The 27965-nt window shown below is 40.5% G+C and overlaps 4 protein-coding genes across 5 annotated transcripts in view; all 4 read right to left on the minus strand.

Annotated features, from left to right (window-relative positions):
* Nucleotides 1-231: 231 nt before the first annotated feature.
* LOC114917154 (homeobox protein Hox-D3) lies at nucleotides 232-3242 on the minus strand. The gene is made up of 2 exons (XM_029277585.2): nucleotides 2765-3242; nucleotides 232-1327 (listed from the first exon to the last, which is right to left on the minus strand). Exons 1-2 carry the CDS (start codon nucleotides 3096-3098, stop codon nucleotides 831-833), a joined length of 831 nt encoding a protein of 276 aa, XP_029133418.2. The 5' UTR covers nucleotides 3099-3242; the 3' UTR covers nucleotides 232-830.
* Nucleotides 3243-11171: 7929 nt separating this feature from the next.
* hoxc4a (homeobox C4a) lies at nucleotides 11172-15689 on the minus strand. The gene is made up of 2 exons (XM_020635103.3): nucleotides 12642-15689; nucleotides 11172-12137 (listed from the first exon to the last, which is right to left on the minus strand). Exons 1-2 carry the CDS (start codon nucleotides 13075-13077, stop codon nucleotides 11779-11781), a joined length of 795 nt encoding a protein of 264 aa, XP_020490759.3. The 5' UTR covers nucleotides 13078-15689; the 3' UTR covers nucleotides 11172-11778.
* A 5763-nt stretch (nucleotides 15690-21452) lies between these two features.
* On the minus strand, nucleotides 21453-24437 carry hoxc5a (homeobox C5a). Its single transcript, XM_020635108.3, has 2 exons — nucleotides 23741-24437; nucleotides 21453-22496 (listed from the first exon to the last, which is right to left on the minus strand). The coding sequence occupies exons 1-2, from the start codon at nucleotides 24219-24221 to the stop codon at nucleotides 22288-22290; spliced, it is 690 nt and encodes a 229-aa protein (XP_020490764.1). The 5' UTR covers nucleotides 24222-24437; the 3' UTR covers nucleotides 21453-22287.
* A 1452-nt stretch (nucleotides 24438-25889) lies between these two features.
* Nucleotides 25890-27965, minus strand: part of hoxc6a (homeobox C6a) — a 6635-nt gene continuing 4559 nt past the window's right edge. Inside the window, exons 1-2 of one of the 2 annotated variants that reach the window (XM_020635107.3) lie at nucleotides 26665-27965; nucleotides 25890-26229 (exon numbers count right to left, since the gene is read on the minus strand). The exon at nucleotides 26665-27965 is cut by the window's right edge and continues 4559 nt beyond it. In XM_020635107.3, coding sequence (XP_020490763.1) covers nucleotides 25919-26229; nucleotides 26665-27061 — 708 coding nt within the window. In that variant the 5' untranslated portion in view covers nucleotides 27062-27965 and the 3' untranslated portion in view covers nucleotides 25890-25918. Of the gene's footprint in view, nucleotides 26233-26664 lie in introns of both variants that reach the window. The other variant, XM_020635106.3, reaches the window with a different exon arrangement.

Below are 27965 nucleotides of genomic sequence, written 5' to 3' on the forward strand. Positions count from 1 at the left end.
AAGAGGCAGGAGCCAGGGAGAGGTTTGTGTGGCAGAATTGTGCAACCTGAAAGCACAATACTGAAGAGTTTTCAATGAATCTGAGGTATGCCTTAATTTGATTACAGAATTGTTCTCGTGATTTTTTTCCATGTGGGATCTAATTTAAAAAAAAATCTTGGTAATGAAATATCACTGGGAATAAATTGTAATTGTAATCAGCAATGAATCAAGTAAACAGTGCACAAGAGCTGCAGATTTCCCAAATGCATTTAATAAGCATGTACAGTATGAGACATCTCAATTAATCAAGAAACTGTATCAAAGACTCACTGTTTCTTTTAATGGCTGTAACAAAAATAAAAACATCATTCCATGTGAACATTATTCTGCTCATTTCACAGTTTAAACATTTTACACAAGTGGTCGGCTGATTAAAGTACATGAAGAAAGAGGTCTAATGTGACATGAAAACAGAGGGAAATAGAAAACCAGCTCCTTGTTTGGTTCCCGCATGCATTTAACATGCAACAACATAAAAGCCACAAAATTACAGCAACCCACGTCATTAAAAATTGATTGAACATCTTGTGCATGCTTTTTAAGTACAGTATATACAGCACGTTTAAAGACCTGCATTCTTCAGTTTCTGAGCCTGAGTAACACAAATGACTGCAGCTCTCCTTTAATTAAGACACATTCACATATTTTAATTAAAATGTTTCATGAATGCTGAACATGTGTGTTTGGGGATTTCAGCCCAGGGAGGCAAATCAGACATCCTCCAGTCTTTCATAAGTAAGTGAAAGTGGACGATTTTGATGAGCACAGGAGCCCCCCAATATTGGACTCTAGGGCCAGTTTGAAATGCTGGCATGGTGATGACTATCACCGCCCATGCAGGATAGCGGTGGACCAACAGATGGAGGTATGCAGCTCTGATGGGTCAGATGTGCAGGGGGAAAACACTGACCAATGCTGCAGGCAACAGGAGCATAATCCACGCAGTGCAGCTCTGCAGAGGAGGAAGTTCTTACAACACATGTGTCTGAAAAGCCCAGGAGGTCTGCACATGAGCTGGTAGAAGGGTTGTAGGGGGACAAACCTGCCACCTTTGCATTCTTGTGCTCCTTCTTGTATCTCATCCTGCGGTTTTGGAACCAGATCTTAACCTGGCGATCTGTAAGCCTCAGCCCGGCAGCCATCTCCTTCCTGCGAGGGCGACACAGGTAAGGACTGAAGTGGAACTCCTTCTCCAGCTCCAGCAGCTGGCTGTTGGTGAATGCTGTCCTCTCCCTTCTGGCGCTTCCTCTTCCTGATTGACTGGCCGCCACCACACCTCCACTGACTGATGAAGGAGAGAAGCACATAAATAAGAAGGTGTTAAAAGCAGTATATCTAACAAGTCTATCCTGAAATGTACAGCCTCCACTGAAGGACTTCAATGTTAATCCTCCACCAAATCAGCCGCGGACAAAGTAGGAGCCCTCAGCTCTTCCTGTGTAGTCACTCAGGCTGAGACAGTCTATAAGAGCGACTGTCTACTGTTTCATGTGTTTGGGGAAAGTTACCTCCCGAAGAAACAGTCTGGGGGAAACATCTGACGCCACTGCAGCAGCCTGACAGGCCACATTAATCACAGCTCTGTGCGGAAGCAGACCCGTCAAATCCCCATCTCAGTCACTTAAAAGGTACCTTGGGAGCAGCACTGAAAATAACCACCATTAGAGGTTCCATTTGACATGTATATGAGGGATACCGGGGCCCTGTTGATAACAACATGACATGTAGGGGTTAATGATACTTAATAAGGCCTGAAGTGACCTGAAAGAGGAAACTGTTACAACACTCTGCCAGACGAGAGCTTCCTGGTTGTATGCCAGCTAGACTGTAGTTCTAAAATAGGGATTATTGTCTAGTTCTTTTTTTAAAGCTACTCTGTGGAGCCCTTTGATTTGTTTAATTTTGAGGAACCCTCGTGAAGAAGCAGTTTGTCTCATCGCTTTTCTGATCTTGTTGTGTACATTTTCTGACGACAAATCTCACCCTGCTGTCTTTTCACATTATGAATATTTGCTGTTAAACTAACAACGCTACTGCTATGTCAATAAATATTTAAAAAATGTTATTGTTCAATACTTTTTGTGTTACAATCTTTTCTAACTGAAATGGTTAGCTGTAAAATGTATTAGAACAATCATATTAAACAATAAGTAAAGATAGGATAAACCTTTATTAATCCCACAAAACTAAATAAACACATGTGTTTACCTATAAGGACAGATGTTTTTCCAAATACTTTGAATGATTGTGTTAGGGATAATAAAACTGGTTATGTTTATTTTACTCATTAAAAAAATAAGATCCCGAGATTCCCCCTCAGAATCAGAAGAACAAACTACTACAGGCAGCCCACTGACTTGTGTGACATTTGTGCATTTTTAACTGTGCTGTAACACTATCACTAATTCCAATACAAATCTAATCAACCTAGTAGAGAGAGGAAACAGCCTGCACATCTGGTAAAACTACTTTTATGCATAATAAATGATGCAGGTGACACATTTAAGTACTGACTAGTGAGACTTAGGCTGGCCATAAATTTGTAATCAGGTATGAATGACAAGGACTGTAAGGTGGTGTGTTCATGCAACAAGAAGTCTGACTTATAAAGTGATATTAGGATTAATGGATTCAGCACATCCGAGTACCTAGGGTAATTGTGTATCATTTGTTGTCCCATTAGTTACAGCTGCAGAAAGTTAATAAACAAAGCCGGAGTTACCAGATTGCTTAGAGTCAGTCGTCCGTGGATTCATCCAGGGGAAAATGACTCCTGAGTGGCAGATGGTTAGTACACTGCAGCTCCTGCCCTTGATGTCCAGCATGTCCTTGGCATGGCGGTGACCCAGAGGCTCCAGAGGACTCTGAAACCATTCACCTGGGTTCAACCTGGAACTGACAGTAGCAGAGGAGGTCATGTTTTGCTGATTAAGTTCTGCTTCTTGGCCTGCTCCTCCTCCATTGTATCCAAGGCTCAGTTCTGGCACTTGTCCAGAGCCCATAGCTAAACTGTTGCCATGCAGCTGCAGTGGGAGGGCAGACTGTTGGGGGTCCATGAACTCATCAAACTGTTTCAAATAAAAAAACAGAAATCCCTCAACAGCCCTTAAGACCAGGACTTCTGTCTGTCTAATATCAGATCAAAATTAACCTGAATGGAGAAAGACATGCAGGGAAGCGCACTTGGAGTAACCATGTGGAGCATTTGAATAATATTTACCAGAAGGGTGCCGTAGTCACGTGGGCTTCTCCTCCAATAGCAGAGCTCTGGAGTTGCAAAGTATTCCGCTGGCAACTTGGGACGCCCGAAGAAGCTTCTGCGATATTTCTTCAGACAACATTTCTATGAGCTGCAGCCTGCGAATCTTTGCCTATAGGGATAGAAACACATATAAAGGATTATGAATAGACGCCAACACGTGTGTAGTGAGAAGGAGAGACACAGTTAGATGTGTTTACGGAGGGGGAGAAACAATGAAGGAGAGGGGTGGGGGGGTGTGGGGGGACAGTTAGAGATTACAATGTGTGGTGAGAAAACGGATTGTTTCTAACAGAGCATTGATTTCTTGTACTATTGTAAATCTCCTGACAGGACACGTTTATTACTCGGAGCTGCACACCCTGAACTTTTCATGGTAGGTTTTATTTTTAAGATACCGGGCCAGGAGCTCCTTCCAGTAGGGCTACGACTATGACCTGGAACATTTTACTGGATAATAACTGGTTATCCACAAAAACTCATTGTTATTTTGTAGATTTTTTTTTTTTTTTTTTTTTAAACGGAAAAAATACATGGTGCACCGGTGGATTTTTCCAAATTAAATATAGAGATATAAAACGTATTTATTCCGTAGGCTATTTCCATACTCTAAACTGCTATTACCATCGACTTTGTGCAATAGTGCTGCTGTCTGTCTGCCAAACACATTATTTTGATCATTTGCGATAACATAGTTTGCTACTTTTCAAATGTCCTTAAAAACCGGCGGGCTTTTTCTTTTCTTTTTTTTTTTTAAATAACAGCATATGCTTTAACTGACGAAGTGGAAGTGCAGCTTTGCTTTAATAAGATTCACTGGGAGTGGTCAAACAAAGGCTTGACAGTCATTGCCACACAAAGACAAAGGAGGCAATCATTAGAGATTTTTTTTTTTTCTTTAGGAGGATACAACGTATTTGCATTAATAAGGCTGCACTGAAGTAGGCCTGGAGTGTCCCTGTGTGTCAGAGAAACCTTAGATGATAAACATTCCGCTTACAAAGAGGAGATGCTGCATATATGTTCACCAGTTTTCATTTACAATGTAACAGCACACAAGAAATACACGAACTTGCAAACAAAGGTGCAAAGCACTTAAATTAAAAAAGTGAATTTTACAACTTTATTTTAAACCACCATAATAAATATTCTTGGGGAGTACTTTGGGATTAAAGCTTCATCAAGTGTGGCCTAACTGAGTTAAACTTTGGAAGAAAAAAAAATCTCATAAAACATTATTTCTTAATTTCAACAATGCAAAGTGCGCAAAGTGAATATATAACTAAAATAATGAAGCTCTCACACATTTTTAAAAAGTGCATCCAAAACAGGAGTGTTCTGCAGGCTGTGTTATTAGCATAGCATTTATACCCTGTGATAGTATCAATCTTATGGCAGAAGCAGGCTTTGGATAGAAGTTCCTTCTGGTGTTTCACTACAACAAAGCTGTCGAGAAGACCCTCTTTAGATGTCTCTCTGCAGTGATGGATTATGCACTCAGGCTGAAGAAGAGGAGCCTTCCCCCTTTTCTGTTTCACCCCTATGCCACCATCACTGAGGCTTCACCTGAACCTCCACACAGGAGTCATGTCCTTGGATATGTTTTTTTTGTTTGTTTGTTTTTTACAATAAATTAAATGTTTAAATTTAAAATGTCTATTTAGGTCAGTACAAAGACGCTTTTATGTTCAGCTGTTACCCTTCCCATACAGCATAATGTTTAACAGGTATCAGCATTTAAATGACTGTTAAATGACATTGTTGTCAATAATAATATTTAGATTTTAATTATGGTAAACTGATTGTTTACAATACATTAGGCTCTCCAATGAATGTTACATTTAATTGTACAGGTATTGTGAACTTAAATCGGCCAATTGTTACTACTATTACTACTACTACTATTATTATTATTATTATTATTATTATTATTATTATTATTATTATTATTATTATTATTATTATTATTATTAACGGGTGAATTAGCAGCATACATCAGCCGTCACTGAAATGGGTAAAATAATTAAATTGCTTTTGTTTTCCTTGCCTCACACCCTTGAACACACTCTCTGAATGTGAGATAGAATCTATGATATACTAGCTCAGCAAGCCCATAATTTAGCTCCTCCGCGCCTCCACAACAATTCTCCGTGAACTCTGTTTGAACCGCCTCGGTGGCAATAAATCATTTTTCTCTCTCACACAAAAGCGCGCCGGTCGCTCTGGGTGTCAACCCTTTTACAATTCCTCCTTACCTTCTGCGCTCTCTCGCCTGCTGACACAAACAGGCGAGGAAATCGTCGATACACTTTTATTTTTCATACCAAATAACGTGCAAGGAAAACGGAAAGTATCTGCAGCATGCAGGGAGAGAATCTGCAGAATGCAACACAATTCTTACATATGTAGAATGTTTTTTTTTTTTTTTTTTTTCCATGATTTAAATCTTCCTTAATCTTAGAAATAAACATAAATGGTATCCAGAGCTGGATGCACGGATCAGTGGATGTATTTGCAGGGGACAGAGCTGTGCAGATAAGAGCAGACTGAGAGAGAGAGCCGGGGAGAAGACGTTAATGGGCAGAGGATGCTGTCGGTTAAAACGGTGCATACAAATGGCGCTGTCTCTGCAGAGCACGCGGAAGATTTATGGGCCCGCTGCCCTATATTGCTGTAAACAATGCAGAGTGAAATGAAAGGAGTAGAGTTTGCACACTGTACTTCATAAGTGAGGGAAAGACACACACTGTCAATTTCCTAAACAAGTCCTGACTTTTGCATAAGCACGTGTATTAACATATTGTATTAATTTGGGTGTAGCTTATGGCACAGGCAGGATGTAGCCTGTAGCATACAGCCTGGCCTGTATGTGGAGGGCAGATGACATAAATCCAGCAGCTCTGAGACGATGACATAACATTTTGTTTATTTACTCAGGAGAATGAAATGTTTTTCAGGACATCAATTGAAATAAATAATGTTGCTGTATCCACAAATAGTTTGAAATAGTGCACCTGTGAAATCTGATGTACAGTGTTTCATTATAGTTGTTTTGAAGGTGTTTAATTGCTTTTTATTGCATTATTTCTTTAATAATGTATATCTGTACTGACGAATAAACAACTGTAAAGCACTTTGGATCAACTCCTGTTGTTTAAAATGTGTATATCAATAAAGTTACTTTGTTTACAAAAGAAATGGGAGCTTTTTTTAATCTACCATTAAAGATTTATTTTAATTGATGATTATTGAAATTATAGGCACGTTTTAGTACCCACAACAATCCTACTTAATAAGATATTGAAATAATATTGCTTTCATGAAAAATGTGAGTCAAGATATGAAAGCAGGTTAAAATCTTGTAGTTTATATTTTACAATAAAGTGGCCCTTTGATTTTAGATCAAATGTGCCTTTTAGTTTGAAATGATCAGTTTCATCTCAAACTCCAAAATGTAATTCCAAGTGGAACTCCAGCAGCTGTCCACATGAGATGACTGCAGAAGAAATGCAACATGTGTCCACATATTCTGCAGGGACTCATTTCCAGAGAAAAGATGCAATAAAAAGAGCGCGTTTTCACTTAACCTGCGCGTAATTGTGGATCTATAGTCTACGGATCCCATATTCAGATCACTTGTGCTAATGAAAAGTGAATCTCATAATCATAACTCAATCTAGTTCCTGTCTGGGCCTCATGTGACGTGTTGAACTGCGTGAAAATGACTGTCATTTCTGAAAACCTCAACGATGCAGTAAATAGGCTAATGAAGAATATCTCAGCGAGACGTTATGGTGACATAAAGTTTACGCACGCCATCATGTCCAGCGTCACGAGTATAGATCCAAGCTGCTCTGAAATGTTTGCCAGCTCTGACAGTTAATCACTTCAACATATCTGATGGAGTTTTAAAATCTAGCTTTATGTAAATTCATTAAACACTGCCTCCCTCACACACACTCACACAAAGAAAAGACGTGGTGCATCTGCTCCCCAGAAAGATTTACGGATTTATGGCACACCCACTGCTGGTCAATGCGCGAGAGCCTCTGTGTTGCTGGAAAATAGCAGCGTGACCCCTGTTTCAACTCTCAGCCTTTATACATCTGCCATGGCTGCCGTTTCAACACACTAAACCCTGACAATACAACAGTCAAGACCCTTCAAAACAGAGCAATGGTGGCACTCACCTGAGACGAGTGAACGAGGGAAAAGAATCAAAGACGGTTATTTTTTGGTTTAATAAAACCGTATTATTATAAACTATGCCGCCGTTAAAACAGCTAGTCATATTTATTTGGCATTTGCTCTTGTTCAAACATTGCGAAGGCTGTTTGTGTAAAGTTTTTATATCCTCAAAGAGAGAGTCCTGGCCCGAGGTGCTCATAAATCACAACCTGCAGCCTGCAGCGGTGCACTGTGAGCTGAAATCATGTGCGTGATTCAACAGTCTGCAGTCAGAAAGTAAAGCAGTTAGAGGCTGAGTAAGTGAGGAGGGATTTAAACAGTGAACTTCAAACACAGAAAACACACCGAGGTGCTGAGGGGAGGAATTAGACTCTTTAAGTTACTCTTAAAAACGGCATGCTTCGATAATAATTACAGTTTGTTTCAAACTCAAAGAATGGATCTCATTGATAAAATAAAAAAAAGAAAATAGAAAACAATTCGATTTTTTTTTTGGCATTCATTTGTGTTTTTCTGTTATTTCTTTAATTCATGTTAAATGGATGATCATAAAATCTTAGTTTTATAAATGAACACACTATCTTAGATCTGAAAGAATGTAAGTGAAATGATATAGAGCATAAATCTGTGCCCATTATCCCAAATTCAAACAACAAACTGACTGATTTATGACAGACAAGCAGCATAAGCTTTGGTATAAAACATCTTAAATCACGTATTGCTTATTCTCAGAAAAGCCTTGTATGGGCTTCTTGATTAAATCCTAAATCAACAAAAAGTCACAACAGAAAATATCCGCAGATTATCCATAATGTTCTCTTTGTACTTCATACAAATCTTCGATACAAGAGCTCAAACAAATGTGACACGGTGTTTTTGTTTGGGGTGTAATCTGAGCTCCGTCTACTAGATTTTCACTTGATGGACACTTGGATCCGTTGTTTGGACATGAACGCCTGTCAGCTGTTTATCTTTGTAAACATGCTGGTGTCAAATATTTGGTCCTCTACACACCAGAAAGGAATAAACCCGTTACTCAATGTATGAAAAGAAGAAGAATAAATTGAAATAAAGACCTTTCTCCAAATAGAGTAAAATGAAAACAATGAAGCATATAAATCTAATTTATATAAAACATATGCAATACCTTTGGCCTTTTACTTGTTATTCTTTTGAACAATCTTACATTAAACGATCAATAAATTAATGATTTCTTACTGGACGAAAATGTCATTTGGTTTCAAATAAAAGTTTTCTGGAGGAGTGAAGTGTCTGTGGAAGTTTGAAGGTTTTTGTGACTGAACTTGAAGGTCCCTGTCCATAAACTAATCATAATGACCAACTGTCCCAGTACTGTCACAAACACCTGGCTATAATTGGCAGCTTAGTTTTGAGCTGAAGTACTGACCTGAGGCCAGTTATTCTCTCAAGTCACACAGAAGTCATATGACCGCCAGGCTATTTTTACTGCCTCTGGTTTTTTGGACACTTTGGGGAATGTAATTAACCTCTGAAAGTGGTTAATAAGTGACATTTTTAACATGTAACGCTAATTTTAGCTGTTTTCATAAATTGATCAGTTGCACATTGCTTTTCGGAATCAGTAAGAAAAATGCCTATAAAATACACGCAAAAAAACCAAACATGTTTTCCCCATTAGGTGTTTTTAAAGACCTCTATTGCGCATTACCAGATTCATGAATGGTTTTCAAACAATCCTGTATTATTGTCGTAGGCCCTAATCGTGTTCTCACTGCGTAATGTCCGCTCGACGTGACCACAAATAGTTTTCAGGTCGGTTTAAAAGATGCTCAGAAATTAAGACGCGTGTTTTGGGGTCTTGCAGGTCTGTATGAGAGTTCAGCACAGTCCTAGGTCAGACTGATTAACAAAAGGAGAGGTACACATTCAGTGCTGCCCCACTGCAGGCCTCTTTACGGGCACAACGAGGAAAAATCCACAAAAGAAAGCCGAGGCCAATGGGGAGCAGCGCGCGTACAGAAGGAGTCAGGTCACAGGGTGGGAGAGGTGGGCCATCCAGACTGAAATGAGCGTAATGGGACAGAAAATGTGTCCTCGAGGTGAACTCGGCCTTTTCCCTCTTCGCCCCAAAACTTCAATAAAGTAGCTTTTCAGCCTCGCGACATGGAGGCGACAGGGCCGAGAAAGGGAGCGGAGGGATGCTGCGACTGTGGCGCGCACATTAATTTCTCTAATCTGTCCAGCAACATAAAGGCTCGTGGATTCATTTTTCAACCCCGTCTCAACACCATTCTAGTGGCTTCTCAAAGCCTCTTCTAAAGGCAGATTCTGTCCGCTTTGGTCCAGATAAATTGAGTTATTTTAGAGTACATTTAAAAGCTCACGTTTTGGAATAATGTTACACGATTTACAGGCTGGTACATCATATTTACAAGGATCGACACTGGCTGTAGCCAGAGCTGTTTTCCCGAACATAACACAAAGCTGTGTTGTGAAAGATTGATGATGGAGAATACCTCTTCCTTTTGTGCTCTCGAGCTCCCCCACTACGCGAGGCATTTTATATAAGGCCTATTCATGTCACTATTTCAATAATCTATCAAATTCTAGCACGTCTTTGGGTTTAAGTCATGGTTCAACTGGAATCCTTCTGCGTACATTTTTCAACAACAACAACAAAAAGAAGAATGCATCAGTGTGAGAGAGAAAAACAAAACAAAAACAAAACAAATAGAAACCTCAATGAATGTGCAGTCTGTGTGATATTTTCTCATGTTGTTGGATTAGTCCAGCATATACATTCGTAAATAGTCCTTTAGTTTGTTAGCCCTCCTGCCAAATGAAAAGCGGGCGATGACGTTGCATTGAGCACGTTTTTTTTTTTTTAAATGTAGTTTTTTGAATTCTCGCGAGCTGCTGCACACTGACCCAATGGGGAGAGAGCAGGGAAATGTGGGGGAAACGAGAGAGTAAACAACACACAGGAAAATATCAGCATCATTGCAGAGTTGGTACCAAAGACCAGCGAGTTTCCTCCATCTCCGTCCCCAACGAACACCATATGACGAATTACACTCAATCTCTGCAATCCATGACTTTTTTTTTAATTTTTATTTTATTTATTTTATTTTTTACATTTGAAAATTCAGTCGCATGGCGCAGTGGACTCTAGAAAAAGCAGAGCAACTAGTTACAAAATGATTCAGAATATTTGCACAACGATCTAAAATGTGTCACACATTGCAAATGTCCTCTAAATGAATGGCATGCAGCTTTGTGTTGAGGTCAGGGCGCAGGGAGCAGAGAGGCAGCGCAGTGTTGCGTTCAGGGCCTCGCTGGCTTCACGTCTTTAACGCTAATTGAATGCCCTCCAGCTTGATGAGGTGGCACATAATGCAGAGCGCAAACTATTTCTTTCTCATATTTTAGAAATATTCAGTCCATTATGAGCCAGAAGTAACACACATACACACACATACTCACACACATACAGCCTCACACACTCACAGGCTGTACACATTGCTAATTTCAAGACTCCAGAATGAGCTGCAGGATTTACAAAGATTGAAAACAGTGGTTCTTGTTTCCTTCAAGAATTGTTTAAATATTCACACGTGTACAATTTTAAATATGATTTCCTCCAAACAACTGTATTAAAGCAGACCTCATCTTGCCTAAAATAAAGGTTCGACCAAACGTATTTAAAACTAGTAGACACTCACTGTTTTATTGACCAATATGATTAGCACAAGTACACTACACTCCGTTTATTGCATTTCACAATAATCTGCTTTTTAACGGTCTAAAACACAACATCAACACCACAAAACTAAACTGTAAATCAAAATCCTGTTTTTTGAAATACACGAGGTAATTTCACACATTATCCAAAACAAACAAGTTCAAGATCAATGGTGTGTTCCAGCTTTTTTTATATACCAAAAATAACTATTATTATATGGATTTCCTTCCAGTGTTGTTTGAAATAAATAGATTGTGCATTTCACCTTATTGGGCAGCAGGGCAAAAAGAATGGCCCACAATAACATTTTGATAAAATGTATATTTTTCTACTTTTTTTTGTTCCTTCATTCAAAACATTTTTAATAAAAAAACATTTTAATTGAGCTTCAAATAAATTAAACCCTGTGTCACGTAAAAATAATTCATCGGTGTTCGCAGTAATCCATGCTATATAACATGCATTTTATATAACTTTGGACTTAAAGGAAACCGCACAAGATAGCTACCAAAACAAAATATAGAATTGTTCTATAAATATCCAGTTCTTTTTCTGGCTCGTGGGTTTATAACCTGGTAATATCCTCGGCATGCTGCGCTCCGGTCAGTTCGTCGGGGGCCCCTGTGTTAGTGGCCGAGGCAGCGGCTACAGCGCCTGCTGCTGAGCCTGTGTTGGAGCCGGAGGAAGAGGAGGATCTCACTTTGGTGTTCGGCAGCCTGTGATCCTTTTTCCATTTCATCCTGCGGTTTTGAAACCAGATTTTAATCTGTCGCTCGGAGAGAACTAGGGTGTGGGCGATCTCGATGCGCCTCCGCCGAGTTAAATATCGGTTATAGTGGAATTCCTTCTCCAATTCCAAGACCTGCTGCCGGGTGTAAGCTGTCCTAGACCGCTTGGGCTCCGTCCCATTGTACGCCGAGTTCACTGGAAAGAGGAGAAATGGAGAGACAGAGAAGGGAGGAAAGGAGGGGTAAACAAGAATGGCCTCAACTGAGATATGGCTGCAAAGATTTATTGGATATGAATGTTTGGCTGTTTGAGGGATTTAAATGGGAAGTTAAGAACTTCTCCGCGTAATGAGAGGACACTCACATCCAACTATGAGCTAAATTATTAATGCAAGATTACAAAGCTCAATTTTTTCTCTTATTCATTTCTCCCCCTCTCTCTCCATCGCGCAATACATAACAGCAGAAGCCACATGGTGATACGGCTGCCCTGAGTATACCTCGGCTATAAAATTTATGGTGGGTGTAATTACCAATGCCGAGTCGTAAATCCGCCTCAATTGTGCCATTTCAAAGGCTTCCCTGCTATCGGAGCAGGGGCTGGCAACGAGATGGGAGTCAGAGGGACTGATAAAGGGAGGGAAAAGAGGGAGAGAGGAGCATGAGGAGTGCAGGGAACATAAACACACAAGTTGCCTACCAGTGCTGACGTGAATTTTCTTCATCCACGGGTACACCACGGGCTGCTTGGAGGAGGCTGTGCTGTTGGGATGCTCCGGGGTGGCTTGGTTGCAGGCGGAGGTGGCGGCCGGTGGGGTGGCGGGGGACATGGACAACTGTGGGGTTTCACATGAGGCAGGCTGCCCTTTCCCTGTCAGCAGGTGCGCAGATTGGGGTATTCCATGTCCCCGTGGCGTGTCAGGTTCAGGGATGCTTGCACAGTTAAACTGGCGCTCTTGGTAGCTCGCCCGCGGAGGATATAACTCCTGGTGGTGATGCTGGTAGCCACTGTCCCTCGCGCGGCTGTAAAATTCTGGACTATGCTCTGGGATGTAGTTATTTTGCGAATATTCCTCGCATGGAGGAAATTTCGGATCAATGTAGTTAGACTCCATCAAATACGAGCTCATGATCATTAATTTCTGGAGTGGAAAATAATTTTTCTAGCTTTGTCGTTTTTCTGCTCCATAAAGCCCTCCTACTTGCGAGCAGCCCTGTAAAGTTACTTTTACCACGTGACCCAGTGGCCCAATCGCGGAGTAAGAGGTAGTTCCCGGATAAGGAACCAGAGGTATTTAGCATACCTACAGTCGCCATTGTGGGCACAAATCTCTCTCCCTGTCTCTCTCCCCCTATCTCTCTCTATCACTCTCTCTCTCTCCCTCTCCCTCTCTGGTTGTGTTACCAAAGCAATTGATCTTGGGGACAAAACTAGTAGCTAGTTGCTGACCAAGGAAAAAATAAAACAGGCAAAATCCACTGGTCTCAATTATTCAAAGGGACAATAGGTGATTCGCCAAGGATAAGGCACAACAATAGCAAAGCAATCATTTTGTTAGCCTGCACGCCTTATACAAAGGTTATCTGCTAATTAATGAAGTCTTTAGCAACAGCACTTCAGCTGTGAAGCACATTACGCACCATTAATACACTTAAGAGTTATAGAGCTGCTGCAGTTTTGATGATATTTCTAAGAGCATTTCAGCACTCATATTTTAAAGGTTTATGGTGAATCTAAATGTCAGAGGAGGACTGGAGGGTGAGATGATCTAAAGGAGGGGTTGATGTTTGAAACAGGCCTGATCATCTAATGACTAAGAACTGAATCCAATTTTAACCATGTTTTACTCTATGTTTTTTCTTCTGGGTTGTTAATTAAAACATTCGGCCTGCAACTTAAAATTGAATAACTATAGGACAGAGGTAAGGATTCTCAAGCTTACAGGTATTTTGAAGCTGCTTTGAATATCAGCAAAACTCTTCTTTATAATAGAGCAAAAAAAAATCTATTAAGAAATGTTATTGTGATCCAACTGAAAGATGCAAAAAGTGTATAAAAGAGAATAGGCAAGTGTACGATGTAACTTTAACCTTTAATAAAACCTCTAACAATGAAAGACACAACAAAAGCCACGCATATGTATATTCAAATATTATGATGAGCAGCCTTACCAATTAATACTAGCAGAAGAGCTGTGAAATTGTACGATAATGATGATCAGGAACACAACTAACTCAATAATCCCAAAGTAAAATCATAGACCTGCAGTCACATGTCACAACTGTGTAGAGCATCAGGCCAGTAAGCAGTGGGTTGCAACCATTATGATGTCAGACATCCAGAAGAAGAGGACCAGTATCATTATGGAGTCACAGGCAGACCAGTCTCAGGACATCATGATCTGCTGACTTCACTGCAGATAAGTGTAAAGTGGCTCAGAGGTGTTACATTACATTTGGTTGTTGGAGGCATGAGAATATAAGGCAATTTAGGATTCAGGATTCAGTCCTTTCACAGATGGGGACTTTGTTCTTTATATTGCAAAGAAATGCTACTTTATTCATCCTAAGAGGCTTTTTCAAACAAAATACTTCATTGAACTGATCTCTACTCATGGCTCTCTGTTTTAACAACATTTAAATGTTCTTATCCTTTGTCTTAACTTGAAAGACGACTTCTGGCATTTGTTGTTAGATGTCACTTCACAGTCAACTAAACCTGTGAGGACAAGCTACAACCAAAATATTATGAAAGACGAAGCTTAGTGAAAGGAAATACGTAAATGTACTGCTAGAAATGCAACAGATATACAATATATATTTTTAATATAATCCCATTAATAATCAATATATAAAAATCAAGTCAAGTTTTCATGTTGTCTCCAGCTAGGACTGTATAGCCTCCAAACTCCAAATATGCACCAATCATGGCAGAGGCACAAACCATCCCCACTTCACTGGAGGTCTGCTATTCCTCTGTAAACTGATCTTGCCTGAATGTATAAACTTGTCATGTGCTGCTGTTTGCTTTCACTTCCCATCCCACACTTTGCTGTGGTCAGATGTCACTGATAGCTTAGCAGCCTCCATGCAACGCCCTCCTCTTTATTATGAAGTTAGTTTTGGAGCAAAGGAACAAGTATAAAAATGTCCCACAGTATAATAACAATAATATAACTTTAACCAAAAGTTCTGGAGTCCCACTTGAAGAAACAATAGACCTGAATATAAACAAGTCAATCTTATGGTCAACAGCATGGAGATAAAAACTTAACTCATGTATCCATTTCCTCAGAATGAACTACACAGTAATATGAGTAACAGTGACGTGAAATGACATTTCTAGCCTTCCTGTTTGTACAGAATGCGCGCGACATTTCTATTAGCCCTCGCGAGGATGTTAGAGGCGTTTTATAGAGCAATAAAAGCCATAAATCAGTCACTTATAAACGACCCCTGGTTCCTAACGTGTTTTACAGGCTCTGACACAGTAGTATAGCCTCCACACTGCACACATGGCTTTACTCTCTGTGGCCTAACCTGCCTGCACAATCTACGGCTGTCTGCACTGTGAATACACGTTGTGACAGTGTTATTGCGTTGCTCAAGCCTGCATGTAGGCCTATGTGTTTATTACTGATGCTGGGATATGTAGAAGCAAAAGGAGAGAGCGAGAGAGAGAAGAAGAAGAAGAAGAAGAATCCATTGGCTTGATGGCGTGGTATTTCAGTTGCCCATGTATTCCTGTAGAGACGTATTTGCGACTGTTTGGACTTCACACAAATTCGGTTCTACAGGGTACATATAGACAACTAATTGTTTAGGTAAGAAGCTTCAAAGAGGATCTCCCAGGCAAACCTTTCTGCAAGTAGGTTCTCATGTCTGAAATTAGAAAGGCATGCAATACCGCAAAAAGGTAGAAATAAAGCAAAAAGCTGCAGCTGTTCACCAGGGGTTAGTGGAGCACTTCATCTTTTATAAAATATATAAAAGAAAATAAAGAATTTAGAACTACTTTAACATATTTTCCATGCTTACAACAACACCACACACACGCACCCACAAAAACGCCGTGCGTAAAGGACAAGAGACTCCCCTTTTCTCTAAATCACCCTCTGCCTTTGAGGTAGCTCCTATATGAATATTCAGTCACAAACACGGAGCGTACAAAGGGACGGCGTGACAGCACAGATGAAAAATAAGTTTCTATTGTTCCCAACCATTTCTTGTGCTCTTCATTACCATACTGACCGCTCGGTAACCCTGCTTCCTGCCACTGCGAGAGCTAATGAGAAAAGCCTCGGATGAAAAATGTAATATCAGACATGTGACCTGTTCGGGGGTTATTAAAAACAGCAAAAATGCTCGGATTGTGAATCAATGGAATTGATTACAGTGGAAATGCAGTGGTGACTTCAGTCTATGTAAAAAAAAAAAAACAACCTCTCAATTTACATATTTCTCCTCGTGCAATCTGATGATAAGTCTAACAGATATTCTGTATTTAAGAGTAAAACAACATCCTGATTATGAAGGAGAAAATAACCACAAATCCTCAATCAGGTTCCTTTGGCTTTGTCATATGCTCATCTAAATACACGCTGTTTGTTGTGCACCCGAGCTGCTGCGTGCACACCACACTCCCCCTCTCCTCGTGCGCTCTGGCGGACGCATTTTAATATTAGTTAGACAGCCTGACCCGCGTTTCACCCCTCGCGTTTGACTGCTTCCAATAGTTCACTGCCAAGGATTATTGATGGAGAGACAGCAATGAATTCCTTCTCCCCACAAATGGCTTTCAGATCGTGCACCTAGTTCAATAACTAGTTATAATGTAGAAGTACAAAAAATGAGGCCCTCGGGCGGACTAATTTGATGTTTCATTTGTTCATTTGAGGAATTGTTAAGCTTCCTTCTTTTTCCTATTCCCCTCCCTGTAAAGTAACCAGACTAAAAGCGTGTTCACACATGTACATATGTAAACAGAATAAATCTGTGCAGAAGTATGTAGAGGACCTTGTTGTTGTGTCTGTTCTTTTTTTTTTTTTTTAATTTGTTGGAGGAGCAGCAGCAGCAGCAGCTGACCTGGATGCAGCATGAAGAGCAATATTCCCCGCTCCCTGATGAAAATGGTTACGATGAACATTTAATCAAACCCTTAACCTAATAGCCTCTACACGTGCATCCTCCCCAGGTGCAATAACGTTAAACTGGAGCGTCCAGTTAAAATAAAAAGTTTTAATGAAGTGCAGACAGACTAGAGACCAGTTGGGTATGAGGAGCCTTTAAAAGCAGCAGCCAGGGGAGCAGAGGTGCTTTTGAATACTAGATGCCCCACAGAAACCATTGTTTGCTTTGCTGCTCATTACAGAAATGCTGTGGTTCATTGCTGCAGAGGTGAGTCCAGCTCACCTGTGCAACAAGAGTACAACTCTTCTAGATATTAACTAGACCCAAAGTAGACTGCAGGAGGATTGTAATCACAGCTGAAGTTTTGTTTGTGTTGTTAATGTTTGAAATAATAAAAGTTCGATTTGGAAGTAACAACAATAAGTGTCCTTACACAAACACCAGACTCCCTAAATAAACTGCTTAAGATCACAGGCATCAGTAGCTGTGATGTCAGTGGAGCCAGCTGTTTGCCTGCAGCTAAATAACGAGCTGCATGAAGTGTCACAGCTCTTGACTGAAACCAGGTGCAGAGGCGAGGGCCGATGGGTAACACTTACAGAGAAATCCACGGTGCCTTTCGTTTTGACCAGGCGAACAGTCTGGAAAAAAAAGAAAGAAAATAAAAATTAGATCAGAATTACTCGACCTCGAGGTTAAAAACGTTTTTTGTTTTTTTTAATTTGGCATCCAAAAGGAAAATATTTAACTACAAGAAAATATGCAAGCATTTTCCAAAACACTTCAAATATAAACTTTCGAACAAAACAGTAGTCCACCGGACATTTCCTGATTAATCGAGCTTTCAGTTTTTGATAAAAACAGACAGCACGCGTAAAAAGCGTTTTCGTGAATGGATGCACTGTGCATGTTAAATATTTAAACCGACACCTTAATCATTTAATGATAACTAAAACTGAATCAAATGACAATATGAGCAAAACCATATAAGGCCTTCATATTTTGTTGATTTCTAAGCATTCTTTGCATGTGAATTTCTCATGGCTGTCATAAAGCAAAAAAAAAAACACACGTTATGATATGTGGCGATATTATTTCATATTAATGGTCCTTGTGTCCCTCTGCTTTGATCATCTGTTTCCAGCCTTATTAAAAGCAGCCTGTCCTAGAAAATCTCTGACATGTGTGGCCAGCAGAACTGGACCGAGGACAGAAAAACGAGGACGGGTCATTTTCAGACAGTAAAAATGTAATTTACAGACGTTTTTGTATTTCCTTAGGCAAATGTTCTATGATTAGAAATCCCTGGACTTCATGGCGATTGAATTATGGCGCGCAGTCAATAAAAGAATCACGGCTATGTCCGCACATTGTAAATAAATTCGCTCCCTGTTCGGAAACGTTGTAATGAAAGTTTATGGTTCTTATTTGGACTCAGACAAAGAGGGAAGTCTGTGATCACCCGGAAATGACCTGTGTGTGTGAATGATGACTGTCAGCTCCACAGGTCAGAGAAAGGAACACAAGAGCGCCGAACACGGTGGAGAAAACGGATGTTTGCACTGTCTCACTTTTACTCAGCTGGTATTACACTGATTTCAGATGGACTGTCTTTCTGCACGTTAGAATAATGTTTGATTTACTGCAAGCTTCCTCCTACTGAGAAAAAAGTGAAAGGATTTGAAAATTAAAACATTTAGATGATAACAATAATCCTTTTAAGCATTGAATTTGTTTATAATTTATAGCAATATATAAATGCTTTGAAGCACAATTACTCTGTCTATTATGGGTTATTTTTAATTTTACTTAGAGAGCTCATGATTAAATATGTCCTCCTCTTTGATGTTATAAATATTTCAGTGAGGTTTCTCAAGAATAGGGTCAAATTAAATCAAATCTTTGGATGCAAAGTGCCCTTCCGTGGTTACATAGCCACAACAGTGAAACGTCACCAACACAGCAGCATGTTGCACAGCGCCCCCTATTGGAGGTGTATAACAGATCATCGTACACACTTGAAAACAAACCAACAAAATGAAAAAAAATAACCAGTTTTTTTAAAGAATACAAAAAATATATTACGCAGTCTGACACACACAAGGTTGAATAAATGCAGTTAATATACAGCATCACAGTCAGCACATACACACCCTGCTGCAGCCTTCTCTTTCTCTCTCTCTCTCTCTCTGTGTGAGCTGAGCTGCACTCACACAAACCAGACTTAATATCAAAATGAGCCATTTGCAGCTCCACACATTGATTTAACAAACACCAGTATTTATAAGCTAAACTGCGTTCCAAGACTTACGAGCAATTAAATCAGCTGCCCTACGGAAAATGATTGGACTATAAGATCACATCGCCTCATCAGTCTCCAAACTGATCACTTCAGTGCTATCTCCCTCCGCACGAGGACAACAAGTTAGCACGAATATAAGGAGTGCAAAACAAGTATTCGTTTGTTACAAAGAAGATGCATTCTTGTTTAACATGAAGAAGTCACGTCTTCAATGTTTTTTTTACAAGGGGTTAAATTCAGACGACGCCACAATAATTAGACTGCTGTGCCTTTGAAACAAAACTGTCTCTTGGCCCAGACATGACCCTAAAACAACAGGAGCACACACTCTAACATGACACCAAGGTGAAACCGTGACAAGAGGCATCTGTATGAGAAGGTTGTGTATTTTGTTATACGATTCAGTATTTTAACATCGACACAGAACAACTCGTTGGATTAAAATGAACACCTTTCCTTCGAACTGCGCCATTTAACCAAAATATGAGACTTCTAACAATTAAATATAAACTGTTGATTCATAAAATCAGCAGTAAGATGTGCATGAAAAAAACAACAACTATATGGGCATGTTTACGAGGGAGGTAGAAAGGAGGGCAAAGTTGGACGCCAGATGATTTTTGATAGTTGTGGCTGACTTCTCATTTTCTCTCTCTTACTGACAGAACCATAACATGCAAATCTGTTGAATCACACTGACTGTTGTGCAAATCAATCTCCCGATTTTCCTTGTATTCCCTAAGATTAAAATCTGCATTTAAGAGGCTATAGAGGTAATTCTGAGTAAATATAATACTTATAACCCCCCCAGCCCCCCCAATACATTTTCATCTTCCGATTATGTCGTTCTTAATATGCACCACAACATACCCTTTATAGTATCTGTTAAACTACCGGCTACTTCAAAACACAACTGTTTTATAATTAGAAAACGTATATAAAAACGTAAATTAGCATTATTATTTTTTTTTTTACATGTATTTAAAAAAACAACAATGCACACATCTAAAAGATAAACAATATTTCCGCCCCGTTCAAATCACGGCACAGTCGCGGGCCTGTGCAAAGTCAAAATGAACTTACTGCAGCGTGCAGCTCTCCGCAGCAGCCGCCTCTCACTCAGTCCGGAGAAAGGTACTGCATCCTCACTGCCACAAAGCCCTTTTCTCCCTCAGATAAGGGGAAGCCGGCAGCTGCGATTCCGGACAGTTAAGATTATATATGATGTGTATATATCGAAGGTTTGTCAGCTCTTCCAGGCCATAAAACCCACTTAAATGACACCACGTGTTCCCTATGCACCATTCACAGGCCCTGCTTGGGGCAATTGGCATATTTAACCTTGTAAACTTTAAAATACCCTAAAAGAAAGACATAGAAAAGGGGGATTGAATGCATTGTCCATCTAAAGATTAGGCCTAGCAGAGCGCAGAGAAAGTGGACGCTGCGCTGACCGGTTCTCTTAACCGACCAGGAAGTTGAATAGGAAGCTTTTAGTTTGAGAGGTGAGTGTATTTTTATTTACTTGAGTAGTGATAGTCACACATTGCCTCCTAACCTTGGGTTAAACTGCAACATTACTACTACTACAACTTCTACATCAGCAACCTGTGCGATTGTATGTCCTCTAAAGCAGCAGAACGTGTTCTTTTAACTGCAGCGTAATGATGCCAGGATTAAAGCGCAGGGCCGTATCATAATGGTGCCATATGGCCTCCACTGTGGTGCATAGATCGTCCGTCTGCGGCCACAGGAAACCAAAGTTTTGCATCAACGTTGTGTTGTGGGCGAATGTTATCACAGGCTAGATAGTGTGTCTTCCTTCCCTGACTAAACAGGAAACCAAGTGTGCCTGTGGTGCAGGACTGGAAGAGGGGTAATAAAGTTTTACGAGGGCATTAAACTTCAGAGCGCGTTTGACAATCAGAGAAATTCAGAGGATTTAGAGTCAGACTTGATACGTCAACATTGGTTAAAACCAAAGATAAAGGATCATTTTAAAATCGCGTTTCTATATGCAGATGACTACGCCCGCTATGTCATTCTGCCGCAAAACCGATAAAGTAGAATAATAAGAAATGTGGATTAATTGATGAGATTTTATTGGTTACAATCCAAACTTAAGCCATCTACCAGTTTTTCTTGGCCCTGTTTTAAACCAGGCACATAAAGTTTACAGAGTGTACAGAAATGGCTTCATTGCACATCACAATATTACCACACACAGTCGCTGAATTACACACTATGATTTAGATTCACAGGGAAAGGACAGACAACATGGACAGAAATCCACTCACAAATATTAGCTCACTGAACACATCACACATCCTAAGGTATAGTTTTCACTGCAACATATTAAAAAAAAACCAAGAAAAGGAAGTAGTTCATACTGCTGGGAAACTATTTAATAATATTATTTCCAAAGCAGTCACAAATGTGTCTCGCTTTATTTGAATGCTTGACCTTAATGTTTCCTCGTTTGATAAAAAAAAAAGAAAAAAAGATCGTCTATTACCCACCCTGCTCTACTTTTACCTTAATCAGGAGACAGAGTGTAAGTATAATTGTGCAAGCCTCTCAGTGCACTGCAGAGCATTGAGCCTTGCAGCTAGAAGGACCCAGCAACTCCCCCTCAGCCTTGTGTCCCCTTCGTGCAGCAAAGTGAGCTTATCATCGCATGGGCAGCAAATTAATTTAGAAATGTAAACCGATTGATCAAAGTGAGTGATATTCAATACATTAGGTCCCAAACTGCAGCAAGTGACACATAATTGGTGATGAAGCACACAGCGCGGTGTCATGATGTCATTGCTCCTCGCAGTTCATCCAGAGGTCACGCGCCACTCCAGCACTGTGTGGTGCAGCACGGTGGGGCTGACAATGTGTGCTCACTGCTGCACTTTTTTTTTCTGTTTTATTCCTTCACTTTGATCTTGGAGTCCTTCTTCCACTTCATCCGTCTGTTCTGGAACCAGATCTTGATCTGCCTCTCGTTCAGACACAGGGTGTGTGCGATCTCCACGCGCCTGCGGCGGCTCAGGTAGCGGTTGAAGTGAAACTCTTTCTCCAGCTCCAGAGTCTGGTAGCGGGTGTAGCTGGTCCTGGAGCGCTTGCCCTCCGATTCTGAAGGTGTATTGAAATCAGTTAGATTTCAGAAGCATTATAGAGATAAATAAATATAGTAAAAGGGTGATAATATTATAATTACATTTTAAAAGCACTGCTATCCATAAAGCAGAATTACACGCAACTTCTTTGTATTTATGTCCCGTCCACCCTCCTTAAAAATCTCAGATATCTTAAATTAACCTAATCTAACCTGATATAACTTACTGTGGCTCTATTAAAATGTATGTCAGGCTGAAAAGGATAGTTAACTAGATCTTATAGGCCTACATAAATTTAACATAAAAGGAGAAGGCCATTTACTGTAGCCTACATCATTTTATTTCATAACAAAGCATAAAAGCAAACAAGTTTATTCCATTTAAGAAACACTATTTTATACGTAAAATGGGATAACGAATAATGCACTGGCCTCCTTGTAAACACTGACCTCGGCATATAATACCTGCTGCACGAGGCAAAATAACATCGTGGGAGGACAAACAGATGTGTAAAATATAAAGATGATGCAAGGGGAATTATTGTTTCTCAGAGATATTTTTTTCTATAGCCATACTTATAGACGTGCTCGACCACATGCGTGCTAAATAAAGCAACAGGCCTTCTACTGGACTGAAATATTTTGAACGTCCAAGCTGTGTGTGCAAGCCTGCATGTTTGTTTATGGAGCAACACATAACAGAAGTAACGTCCTTTTTTGTGTGTGTTCAACAAATGCAGACTGTCCATCTGCAGCTTGAACAGTCAACCAGTGGTTTCTCAAGGAAGGGAGAAAGAACACGCCTATTGAAATGTTTTAGAGGTGAAAAGTTCACGATTGGGTCAGGGCAGTGGTGTTTCCCAGAGTTCAGTTTAAGGCTAAAGCTTCTCCCACACATACAGTCTGATCATGTAAAAACATGAAGTTAGAATAAGGCTATTAAAAGAAACAAGACACAAACTTATTCTTGGAAAGGGAATTTGTAAATATTATTCCATAGTTTTATCACAGTTTACTTCTCTTATCCAATTATAGCACCATAAATCAACCCGCAGATCACCTCTTCACCGTAACAGAGCAGGTTTACGAGCAATGGATGCCTTTGTCATAAAATTTATGACCGCGAGTTTTTATTATTTCCTGCGTTTGGCCTATAAAACTCAAGAGGGGAAAGTGGAACGGGCGAAAAGAAGTGTTGCAGCGTAAAGAGTGAATAAGGGAAAGCATCTCAGTCGCACTTTAGGAAATAGGCAAACTTTACCGTGGCTCATATGCAGCTTTGTCATCCATGGATAAATCTGTGGTCGCTGCTCACTGTCCTGCCGCTGGCTCATTTTTGAGGTTCTTTTCACCGCCTGCGTCTTCTCCGCGTATTTCTCGCTCTCCTCGCTGTTGTTGCTGCCGGGTTTCGCGCTCGTCTCCGGGTCTCGGTCCGCCCCTAGTCCCAGCAGAGTGCTGCTGCCGTAGCTGAGCCCGCCTGCGTCTTCCCCGGATGAGCTGCTGGAGACCATGGTTATCTGTGGTCCAGCCGGGAGAGGAGTATCCGCACTGCCACGCAGGCTAGTTTTCATCTCCTCCCGTTCAGCAGAGGTCGTGGGGACGGGACAAGTGAATATCCCGCTCACATTAACACCCTCATAGTGGCTGGACCTGCGCCCAGATACATCGAAACTAAACATACTGTTAGAAGAAGTTGTCTCGCTTGTTTGCCGGAGATGGCAGCTGTCAACATAAGAGCTCATTTTAAACTAGTTTATTTGAAACTAGAGAGAGCTGCAGGATGGAAGCTGCGCGTATTTCCTTGTTTTTGTTGATCATTGCTTTTCTTTGTAGCCGCTTTTGAAAATTCACAGCTGTCTGCTCTAAAAAAATAACCCAGGATTTATAGGTGGAGTAGGCTTTGGTATCTTTTTTTTTAATTCTTGATCCGACGTGCGCTGCCCAAATATGGGGTATTTGTATGGGATCACGTGCACATGTTGGCCAGTCATAAATTGGCTTTGATACTCAATGGGGATATTGATGAATAGGAGAAACGTGTCCGGTAAACTTTGAGCTGTTGGTTGTTGAGGACCAGGCAGGGGTGTTTAGCGCGAAAAGGGGCAGGACAGTAAGACAAGAGCGTCATCTGGTGTCTGGTATGGAGCAGGACGGTCAGAGCGGCCAGAGATCCCTGACACACCGCGAGTCCACCAACATTCAAATATAATAATAATAAAAATAAAAATTATTATTATTATAATAGTAATAGCCTAATAATATTACATCAACAACCATCTCCCACCTTGGTAAAAACTGAAGCATGAACTTATTTTTAAGCATATGGACATCTGGAGTTGTAATATAAAGCTATGCGGGAATTTTATAGTGTTAAACTTGATAATTGATAATGGCTCATTCCCGCGCTTTTAAAAATATCATCAGGAAGTGGGAAATTTCATATAGGAGTGCAAAATGAGCTTTTTATTCACTAAATTCACCTAGTGTTTTTACGCTAACCATACAATTCGTGATCTTACAATTTAGCCATGTACGCCTCTCCTTTTACGCAGAGTTTAGTGCGTCTTTTAATAAACGGTGTTTACGCGGCCATCTAACCCACGTCTAAAAGTGCAGTGGTTCCGAAAAATACAAGAGAAGAGTGAAAGTTTTACAAATATTTTATTCCATGATACACATTTATGACAAAACATGAATTCCCAAACAAAAGTGAAGAATTACAAGTGTACAAATCTATCTCACAATGAAAACCTATTGTGTCAAACCATGAAATAAAAAAGGGGCTAAAAGCGCAAGTTGTATGTTATGTAGCGTCTAAGCGGCTAAATGCACATAAGTCCTCATAGGGTTGACATATTATGCTGTTACTTGGGTTATATACAGGCATTTTAATTGTGTGTGTGTACGTGTGTGTGGAGTGTATTCTATAACCGTGCAACTTTCATGTTTATGCAGCAGGACACTTTTTTCGCGCATTATTCAAGTAGTGGATTATACCGTGATCAGATAGTGTCCGGTCCTTCCGTGGAATGTGCGTGTACAATACTGAGCTAGGTCTGACCAACACTGTATTCTGAGAGGTGATCAAAGAGTTCACATTGATTGATGGGGTGTTTGGGATAAATACACAGAGTTTTACTGGCATGGGAAAAACGAAGAAATTAATACTTTTACTCTTTATTTTCACAATACTAGTGTTACATTGAAGTAAAATAAAAAAAAAACATGAGCGCTCCACATGTCACAGGGGGCCAAACTGTGGCTGAAATAATTTGGATTTCTGAGGCTCAACACTCCTGTGGTCAACATGGGGTATAAGTGGGAGAGCTGCGGGGTTTAGCCATCATGCAGTGAAGTCGCTCTCAAGTCCATGTAGATTTTTTAGGTAGTTATGTTGGGTTGAATGGTGCTTTTTTTTTTTTTTTTTTTTTTTTTTTTACTATTCTTTCTTCTTGTCCTCATCCTTCTCTTCTTCCACTGCGCCACTGCGTGCTTCCTCTTCCTGAGAGGCTCCTGTCTGTTCACTTCCAGTCACCGTGGAGGTCAGGTTGCTCTCTTTCTTCCACTTCATGCGCCGGTTCTGGAACCAGATTTTGATCTGGCGCTCCGTTAAACAAAGCGCATTGGCGATTTCGATGCGTCTGCGCCGGGTCAGGTAGCGGTTAAAGTGAAACTCCTTCTCCAGCTCAAGGGTTTGGTAGCGAGAGTAGATCTGACGTCCTCTGCGCCTGTCTGTCCCGTAGCCCACGCCTGCTGAGATACAAAGTGGAAGAACTAATTCAATCATTTGTAAGGCAATCTCATTTGACATTAAAATAAATGTGCTTCTGTCTGTGGTTTCTAAATACTTTGAGGCACTTGAGCACAAGTTTAACGTTATAATCTTAATACATGTTTAAAAAAAAAAGACTTGAATACATTTAACAGAACGACTATCTAGAGAGACATATTTGCTTTATTATCTAAATTAATAAAAGAACAATAATGCATCTCTGCCTCACGCGTCTCTGGCTTCTAAATCTTCCTTAAAATGAAAGGTGTTTGTTTGCACATGCAAAGGCCCATCTACAGGTCGAGGGGATACAGTAATGTTTTATGGGGCCATAAAAAGTAACTTACTCTCTTGGTAAGACATATCGTAAAAGTGGCCCATTTCCTTAATTTATTTGTCGTAGTAAAACTCACCGCCGTGTGAGTTCATGCGCTGCATCCACGGGTAGATCGGGATGTTGCTTTTCTGCTCCTGCGATCCTGCTCTTCCTTGATCCAAACTGTACTCTTGAGCAATGTGGCTTTGTGAATTGAGTCCCATGTTAGTTTGTCTGCAGCTGGGGAGCACGTCCTTGTCCTGAAGAAACACGTTTGATCCATACTCGTACTGTGCCCTGCCAGAGCCAAAGACGACATTGTCTTGAGGGGAGTAGAAAGGTGCATATATCCGATTCTGGGTCACAGCGGCACCGTACGACGAAAAATGTCTGACTGTGTCATAGGTGGTGGAGTTCAGGGGGACGTTAGGCAAAACATCTTGACCACCCGATAAATGGCACGAGAGCGACGGGTTTGCGAAATACGAATTCATACCTTGCTTGTAACCCTCTCTCCAAACTCTCCCACTTCTTTATCGCTCTCTTTTCAATCTCCTTCTCAGTAAATCTCCTTCCCGTCTGTGTCAACCAACCACACCTTTCTCCAAGCTCTTCTTTTTTCTCTCTCCACTTTCTGCCTCTCTAACTGGACGTGGGCTACTTTGAGGATTCAATATTATTAATTTCCAATCTCCGGTTAAGACGCACAAACGCGAGTGTTATAGCCGAGGCTTGGCTCGGTGAGAGACAATATGACAACGTCAGCTGACCGGTCTCCACCAATTGAGAGGCAGGAGTTGAAGAGAAAGTGTAGCTTTTAGCTCAGAGCTTGAACATTAGTGCTAAATGCCGATAAACACGACGTGGAGTTGGAGTGGCACACTGTCTGTGCAGCCTGGATGGATGAGGCATTTTTGACTTGAAGTTTTTAGAGAATGTGGTGTTTGGGGAGGAAGTGGGGATGAAAAATGTGGCCAATGTCATTCAGAATAGGGATCACAGTCAAATCAGGGTGGAATATTAGCATAACACACATGAGCTCAACTTAAGATGGGTTTAAAAGAGTGAAATCAAGATAATAGGTTGGATAATGCCAGTAATCAGATATAAAGCAAACCCATTTCCCGTGGGTTTTGGTGGTTTTGTGTGAATGTGTGTATGTGTGCGTGTGTATGTATAAAAATCTGGTTTAATTTGAACACACCACTGCAGAGATATTCTACATAATCTCAATGCTGTTTTCCAGGATGCAGCGCCATTGTATGAAAACTTAGATGAATATTCGTTTTGTTTGTTTGTTTATCTCGACTTTTCAACATACTGTGCATGTTTCCATTTGTGTTTGAATTATCCGGCGTGTGAGCAATTTACATGTTTTTGCAGTGAACTGGGGGAGGG

The sequence above is a fragment of the Labrus bergylta genome, chromosome 12, assembly GCF_963930695.1.
Source record: "Labrus bergylta chromosome 12, fLabBer1.1, whole genome shotgun sequence".
Lineage (NCBI taxonomy): Eukaryota > Metazoa > Chordata > Actinopteri > Labriformes > Labridae > Labrus > Labrus bergylta.

Bases quoted from the DNA above. Each gene is read 5' to 3' on its own strand.
- LOC114917154 (XM_029277585.2), bottom strand. From the start codon at position 3,098: ATGGACCCCCAACAGTCTGCCCTCCCACTGCAGCTGCATGGCAACAGT. The intron at 1,328-2,764 runs GTAACTCCGGCT...CTCCTTCATCAG, and splicing joins GACTGACTCTAAGCAATCTG to TCAGTGGAGGTGTGGTGGCG.
- hoxc5a (XM_020635108.3), bottom strand. From the start codon at position 24,221: ATGAGCTCTTATGTTGACAGCTGCCATCTCCGGCAAACAAGCGAGACA. The intron at 22,497-23,740 runs GTAAAGTTTGCC...ATACACCTTCAG, and splicing joins AAAGCTGCATATGAGCCACG to AATCGGAGGGCAAGCGCTCC.
- hoxc4a (XM_020635103.3), bottom strand. From the start codon at position 13,077: ATGATCATGAGCTCGTATTTGATGGAGTCTAACTACATTGATCCGAAA. The intron at 12,138-12,641 runs GTAGGCAACTTG...TCCTCTTTCCAG, and splicing joins GAAAATTCACGTCAGCACTG to TGAACTCGGCGTACAATGGG.